At 38.0% G+C, this 8,029-nt stretch overlaps 1 protein-coding gene across 1 annotated transcript; it reads left to right on the forward strand.

Annotated features, from left to right (window-relative positions):
• The first annotated feature begins 2,280 nt into the window (after positions 1–2,280).
• Positions 2,281–6,287, forward strand: LOC101165674 (spindle pole body component 110-like). Its single transcript, XM_004080119.2, has 3 exons — positions 2,281–2,523; positions 4,717–5,234; positions 5,336–6,287. The coding sequence occupies exons 2-3, from the start codon at positions 4,742–4,744 to the stop codon at positions 5,833–5,835; spliced, it is 993 nt and encodes a 330-aa protein (XP_004080167.1). The 5' UTR covers positions 2,281–2,523; positions 4,717–4,741; the 3' UTR covers positions 5,836–6,287.
• The last annotated feature ends 1,742 nt before the right edge of the window (positions 6,288–8,029 follow it).

Here is an 8,029-nt window from a genome sequence, read left to right on the forward strand (position 1 = left end):
CAGTCCATAACTTCATCATCCGCAGTAGAACACAGACAAACATCTGAGCACAATCAGATCTAACACAATGTGTAACACTGAATATGATCTATTGATAGGCCCTTTAGTGCATTGAGTATTGAATGTCAGAGTCTGGATTACCAATTCTTCTTCCTAATGTATTTCATAACAAAACAACCCAAAACTTGTCACACGGTTTAGGTCTTTGACCAAACAACTTCTGTCTTTGACCTAGTCTTATCAGACCACTACTGTGTGTTTTTTTAATGCAATCCAGCAGGAAGTGTCAGTGAAAATTGCGAAGAAGTGGTGTTTAACTCCTGAAGCGGCTGTGAGTTATATTGATGTTTTTAAGCAAGTTCTTGCTCAGATTTTATCAGCATCTTCTGCTGATGTTGTTGATGCCAGATGCAGTGGCTGCATTCAAGACCCAGACGTTAAGTGTCACTTGTAAAATGCCATGGAAGAACTACAGCATAAAATGTCAGACAATGAGCTGCAGGAGAGCAGAGAGGAGACAGAAAGACACACATAAGGAAATTTTAAAAAGAAAAACCACTCAAAATATACAATAACAAACACTGTACTTTAAAAAGCTATTTTCAGAAAATAAAAAATACATTTTTATTACAAATGATTTTTTTAACAAAGACTTCAACATCCTCTAATGCTGCATGTTAGCACTTTGGAGACCACTTCATGAGTAAAATCATTGCTATGAGATCTAACCTTTCATCTTTGCCACACTCTTATAACAGATCCCCAGTATTGTTTTTACCTGAGGAAACACTGGGGAGTTTTGTCCAGGTCAATGTGAAGATGCGTGATCAAGATTGATCAGAGGTAAACACCACAACCTGCCTTTTAGATCCAGTCCCTACTTCACTTTTCAAAACATATCATGGGTTCTTTGAGACAGAGCTTTAACACTCACGATTGTGACATTATGTAGTCTGTCGACAACTCTGCATTGATTGTAATTACAGAATAAAATAACTGGTTTTGTCTTAGTTCAAAGATAATTTGTTGTAATTCATTAATGTTTTATTTCATTCACTTCTGGATTCACAACATCAACAAGTTACTTATATTTGTCTGTAAAGTAAAATATACATTTTAAATTAGAAAACTTTTCTTCCTTCAAATCAAAAGAATATTTTTAAACACATGAAAAACAATAAACTTATATTCGAAATGATATTTCAGAGGAAGAGCTATAACATTGTTTAATGAAGTGTTTTTTTCTCCCTTTAAGGTCATCAACCTTAAAAGGGAAAAAAAGTGGACGAGTTGATTCTGTGTCTTCAAGCAAACCAGGGCTTTCAAGTAAGGCCAGAGCAAGAGAAAGCAAAGAATTTGACTGGTTCTTCAGACCTACCAGACAAACATGATAAGACTTTAGGGATGTGAATGGTATGACAGGTAAGTGCAGTAAATGTCATTCAAATGATCCCTGGAGTCACAGGTTAGTTATGAAAAAATCTGTGACATCTAGATATGTTCCTGCATTGTACTGAGATCTGTTCAAGATGTTCCTGTTTTTACTGCCTCATAACTGCTGTAGGGTCCAAAAAACCCTGTTAAACTCTTTGTTCTTGATGTGTTCTTGCAGAGTTCTTAGATCTATGAGAACTAAATCTTTAGAGAGAGGGTGACCTCTTTGCTCTGTGGGTCTCAGCGTTGGCTGATTCTGCTCTGTCAATTTCCCTGTCCAACAACTTTGTTATTTTGCTTCATTTGTTGTGATTTCTGGTTGAAACTAATGAAACACAGGAAATGAAAATCTGCCTTTAAATAAACATGTCATGCTTTACCATTGTTCTGTTATTATTTTTGAATAATATCACAAAGAGGTTGTTGTTTTCCAAGGTCAAAAAACAAACAGAGCGTCTGTGTAACAATGAAGTCTCCGTGTTGAAAATAGTTGATTTTTTACACTCTTCTTCTCTTTATTGGACTCTTTTCTCATGTGACATCTTAACATACAAAACAATAGAAAAGCATGGAGCTCTGTAGTTAGTTTGTTTTAGGGTTAGTTTTTTTATTGTTGACCATAACAACATAGAATTTCTGAATTTCACTGGATTCAGGCACCTAATCTACAGACCATACTGCTTTGTTGAGGGGAAACTCTTTCAGGGCTTTTAAATCTAACCTTAGGCCTACAGTTCTCTCATGAATGCTGCCATATTACATTTCACAGATGTGATTGACAAAGAAACCAGAGTTAGAACCCTCCCACTTAGAGTTTAAAAGCTGAGCTGAAAGAAGTGAGAAATCAGAAGACACAACTGGTCTCAACCCCTTAGCGCTGATCGGTTTTGCTGTAAACGCACGAAAAATACTGTCTGAATAGCCTCACTTCTGGTCAGTTAAACTCTTTTATATACAACATTTTTCAAGCATTAGTTTCTTGTAGGAACGACCAAAAACGAAGCACCATCCAGTTTTTGTTGACGAAGATCACCGTGTGCCACATCGCCATTTTGAGACAACAATCCTGGTAAAATCTTCTGATCGAAGGTAAGTTGTGCCAAGAAAAAAAATGCATTTGTTTATTGATTTACTTGTCTCACTACCATGAAGCAGTGAAGGTTAAATATTGAATATTTTAAAAGATTTTTAAGGATTAGGGTTCGTCAATGAAAAAGCTCTGGTGGCAACAAAGAAAACGCCCCACTGTAAACACAGTGCCGTATCTAAAAAGGGCTCAACACTCACTTGCTATTGGTTGATGTTGGCTGAGTCTTTTGCTCTGTCCCTTCGTTGGAGCCAGGAGCCTCTGTCTAAAAAAATCAGAAAAACCCAGGGAGTATTTAAAAGCTAAAACACCAGGCTCAATAAAACACTACGAACATGAAATCAGTAAAATAATAAATAACATGCAATATTGAAAATACAGCGCTGGTGACTTGACAAAATCTTCCGTGGGGTATTAAAAAAATACAGATGAAACAACAGAGGGGTACTTAGCTCGAAGAGGGGCGGGTCACAAGCACACCCCTCTGCATTCCAACATCGCTTCCCCCTCTGACCGCTGTCTGGCTCCTGGCTCAGCTGCTCCTCCGCTGTATGCCAGCACTCGCAGGGCGTCCCTCTGGGATCCGTTCGGCACCACTTCACTCCTCCGCTGTCGGTCCTGCACCTGCTCGTCTAGTGGCTTCTCCCGCTGTGGGGTTTGGCTCTTCTTGGCCAGTCGTTTCCACAACCAGCAGTTGGAATAAGCACCCCGCCGTCTCCTCATATCACAGCTGCCCTTCCTCACGTCCCACCGCTCCTTAAACCCAGTCTCTCATCAGCACGCTCCAAGTGCACACCTGTGTCCAATCCAGCAGCGTGAGCTGCTGCTTTGAGGGCACGTCTGGATTTTACAAACAAGTGAAAAAACATTAAAAACAGTTCACCCTGTTACAAAAGCAGCCTAAGCGACAATGAGGACAGTGACGAGGAAAACATTCCTGAACTGATATTTACCCGAATAGATAAAGAATGCCCAAACTTTTTTAACTGATTTACATTTCTACTCTTGGAGATGAAATTAGTAGGAGCAGTAAGTGGACTGATGATAGCAGCGATGAGGACACTGATGGGATTTGTCATGCACCTCTATTGCTTATTGGGTTGGCATGAATGAGTCCCTGGGTGGGTACAGAAAGTAACAGACGGATATGCTAGCTTTTAGATCATCCACTGCACAGGCTCTTTGCGTATAGAAGGGAAGAGCCTGATAGAGAAAAAAGGGGACGGACTTCATTGAAAGACTTGAATTTCAGAGGAAAAAATGTAGGAGCAGCAATTCCTGTTCAATATGTCCACAGTGATGGTGAGGGACACTGACCAGTGATGGAAAATGGGCATCAGCGGTGCAGATTCCCTTATCCCAAGGGCCAAACTGTTGTAAAGTATGGAAAGTGTAACATTTATCTTAGCTTTAACAAAAACATCAACTGCTTTTTTGCTTTTCATAGCTAGAGTGAAGCAATGTGCTTTTTCTCTAATAGAGTTTTGTGTTTTTAATGTTGCTTTTTTGTTTGTAGTTGTGTTTAAATAGTTTGCTTAGTCTATCGAGGGAAAATACTTAAAATTACTTTGTAAATGAATCAAAATGTCCTCTTACTGGAAATGGGAACAGGTGTTTTTTTTGTTTTTCAATAGATGTCCGTTGTTGCTGATTTGCGAAAAAGCTAAACTTATATGTTATGAGCTTTAGTCAAATTAACTATCTCAAATTAGTTTAGCATCTCCTTGAATGCAAAAACATGATTGATTTTTTGTTGTTTTTTCATAATTGCAATTAAATAAAGGTGTTAAGGGGTTCAAATCTGAAGCAAAGTTTTATTGGTGTGAGACTGCTTGTTCTGGAGCGTTTTTCATATATAGTATTGTTATAAAGGATGGTTAAAATTTTTCATTTTATCAGATTTATTTTAGTTCACCTACAGCAACAACACGTCCTTTCTTTACTTTGTTTTTATCTGGTGATCACGAAATACGGTATTTGATTTGTCAGGAATGTCAGTGTTGAACCACTCATTAAAAGTTATTATGGGTCATTAATTTTTGCTCCTTTATTATTTTGAACTGCATACAGTCTGATTTGAATAGAAAGTAATTTGAAGACTTGTTGGTTAAAGATGGTAAAGGTTTTTTAGAACTAAAGAATAAATAATAATGGAACGATAAAAACTCATTCCACAAACGTTTTTCTCCTTCCAGTATTTCCTCCTCCACCACATCTGTGATGATGCAGCAATCTAATCAGGGGGCTCTGCAGACGGTCATGAAGCCTCTGGAGGATGGGCTGCTGTCCTTCAACCGCCTGTCAGAGATGCTCCTCAGTATAAATGCAGACATCGTCACTCCTGGATGTCAGACCTTTGATGACTTCAGAAAAGAGATTAAAGAAATGGAGCATAACTTGAAAGAGTCAGAGCAGGGAGCCAGTAAGGAGCTACAGGATCTTGATAAGAAGACTGAGACTCTCACTGCAGATAAAAATGATTTAGAGAGAAAGAGACAGGATCAAGATGCTGAGTTAAAAAAATTAAAAACTAGTCTGGACTCATATGAGTCTACTTTAAAGATGTACACTGAATCTCGGGAGACTCAGCTGAAAAACCTGGACTCTGCAAAACAGACCCTGAGAGAAATGGAAGGGAAAATACAGGAAGCACAGACAATCAGGGATGTTGGCATTGGTCTAATGTTCATCCCAATTGTTGGATGGATTGCAGGTAAGTTAAATCAATTTGAAATCCGAAAAACTGCTTTTCAATAATAGACTTTTTAAAAGGAAATGTGAGGAGCTGCTAAAATGTGCTTCACTGTTTTCCAGGGGCAACCATGATTGGTGTTGGCGAAACAGATTTAAGCTCAGCCAGAGATCAAGTAAACAGAGCTCATGAGGAGGTAAAGAAATCTGACGATGAGATAAACAAAAGCAATCAAAAGATATCTGAGTACAACGAATTAATTTGTAAAGCTCACAAGGAAACCGAAGAGGTCAACAGGAAAATTGGTGTGAATGAAGCAGAACTGCAGGCTTTGTCTGAGAAACGGAAAACTGTTGGAGACCTTCAGGGTAAAACTAGAGAAGTTTTCCATCATTTGGGGCTTCTCTCTGGGGTGGGGAGTGCAGCTGAGCTGCAGACCAGAAGGCAGATTCTGGTGGAGACCATAATGAAGGTGACAAATGAATTGACACCAGTGCTGACCCAGATTATGGGAGATGGTCTGCTGCCGACTGAAGGCTTAAAAAGAATAATGGAGCACATGGAAACTAACAACAGAAAGCTAAAAGCAAATATAAGTGAAAAAAATAAAGATTTTTACTGATATGAACAGGGTATGTCAAGGTTTCTCATCATAACACCATGAAATTCCCAGTATTCTAATTTCTTTAAATTAGATTAGATTAAACGAAAAAAAAAACTGCTGATTGATTGAATTGAAATAATTGTGCCTCTGTCACATATCTGTCTACCGATACATGCAGAGCCAAAATAGAGAGAAAAAGACTTGTTTCATTTACAAATTTGGACATTATTTCTTTTTGTTATGTCATCTTTGAGTTACTTTTCATAAATGTATGTATATGTTGGTTTGGTTGTATTAAAGGTTAAAGGCTTGATTCTGTTCTATCAGCCAGAGTCTAGAGTGATGCTCTCACTTTTCAGTATATCTTTGATTTTTCTTTGTTTCCAAGCACTTTTACTTGTCTCAAACCACTGTGACATTTGTTTTTCATCTGTAAGCAGTTGGAATAAAATGTAAAACTACATTTCCCAGAATGTGTGAAATTGTCTTTGTATGATGAAAACTGAACAGTGATGAAGTATCTGACGTAGTTTTATACAAATGTGTTTGTGGGAAGATTTTGCTTTAAGTTTCTACTTTATACCCCTATTCTGTCCTTTAGAGCAGTACACTTTCCTGGAAAATGTACTGGTTTTAAATGTCGGACAATATTTGAACAACTCAGTCTGCATCAAGGTGAAGCTTGCGTAAACCTTTAAGAATTTCAGGTGACAAATAATCTTATTTGCAAGTGTAACCCCTTGGCATCAGACAAGCCATCAGACTAACTGTGAGCACCTGGCCCCGCCCTTATTGTGAGAGGCCTGGTGTGTATATAAGTTCTTGGTCAGCTGGTGCACTTCCTGCTTGCTGCTTGCTACTTCCTGCTTCCTGTTTCCTGCTTCCTGTTGGCTGCTTCTTGCTCTCAGCTGTTGCTGCTGCTGTGGCCACACCAGGACGCCTAAAACATATTACGAATAATACGAACAAATACGAACATATTTGGACACCTCAGCATTTACCTTTGGACACTAACTAACCCCAAAGAGACCTGCTCATTGGTGAGTTTTTGCGGTCGCGACACCGAAACCAGAAAAAAGCTTTATCATAGTCACAGAGCTAAGCTAATGCTGCCTCACCTTTGAGACTTTGTTTTATTTAATGGTTCTTGTTTGGTTGTTTTAATTTAGTTGGCTGAATTCAAGCCGAAGCAATTTTGTTAAGTCGCTTTCCTCCTTTTGTGTTAATTGAACACTTTGAACTGTTACTTTTATTTCCATGATGCCAAAATGGCCACTGTCTTTGAATTAGATAATGGAATGAAAAACCATGTTGCGCAACATTTGAAATTTGAAAGTTTAATTTGTTTAAAATTATTCTACTTTGATTAATAATGGGATAAAATTAATTGGTAACTTCAGAGTACATTTTTGATTTAAAACTTTTATCCACTTACCTTGAACCTTGATATGGAATTGTTTGACTTGTGTACACACTTTGAATTCTATTTGAAACAGTTATTTGATTTTTTGATAAGAATATTGTTTCTCTTGTTTTTACTTTCTACAATGATGATTAATCTGACCTATCAGTATACCCAGTGAAATGACTGGCTTGTTTTTGTTCAATTCTTGATTTGTTTTTTCTGACCCTTTCTAGGTCAGGTTTTTGTTATGTATTCTTTGATCTACAACTTGATGGCGAGCTACCCAAATCTGAGATCCTGATACTTCCACCCTCAATAACAACTCCTCACCTGCAGCAAACCTCAACTACATCCCAACCAATAGACTTTTGGAAACCTCTCAATAGGACTCAGACCCATATCCCGGTTCCTTTTGTTGTTGTTCTTTTGTATTGTTTAAATGTCTATTTTCTGTTAATACAATCGATTGCCTTTTACTTTCATCGCTGTCTTGTTTTCATTTACATACTTTGGGCTCCCTGAGACGAATTCTGATTATTGCGTCTAGTCCCATAACCTGAGAAGCGTTACACTTGGCGAGCTAGCTAGGAGCCCTGGTGTGTAAATGTTTTCCTTCTAGTTTGTGTTAATTAAAAAAGAAAAACAAAGGAAAAAAACAATGGAGTTTGTGACACGATCTGGACTTAATGTTAATAAGTCTGTTTTGATTACAGGGGTAACAAACACTAAGGCCGATAATGACGTTATTGACTGTTTGCGTAGTTACGGGAACCTAAGCCGTGTGTTGTACGTAAACGACCCCACGAG

The sequence above is a fragment of the Oryzias latipes genome, chromosome 19 (genome assembly GCF_002234675.1).
Source record: "Oryzias latipes chromosome 19, ASM223467v1".
NCBI classification, from domain to species: Eukaryota; Metazoa; Chordata; class Actinopteri; order Beloniformes; family Adrianichthyidae; genus Oryzias; species Oryzias latipes.

What these genes read in the sequence shown, in the direction of transcription:
- LOC101165674 (XM_004080119.2), top strand. Translation starts at nt 4,742, where the DNA reads ATGATGCAGCAATCTAATCAGGGGGCTCTGCAGACGGTCATGAAGCCT. An exon ending in AATTGTTGGATGGATTGCAG is followed by an intron (nt 5,235 to 5,335) that starts GTAAGTTAAATC and finishes ACTGTTTTCCAG; the next exon opens with GGGCAACCATGATTGGTGTT.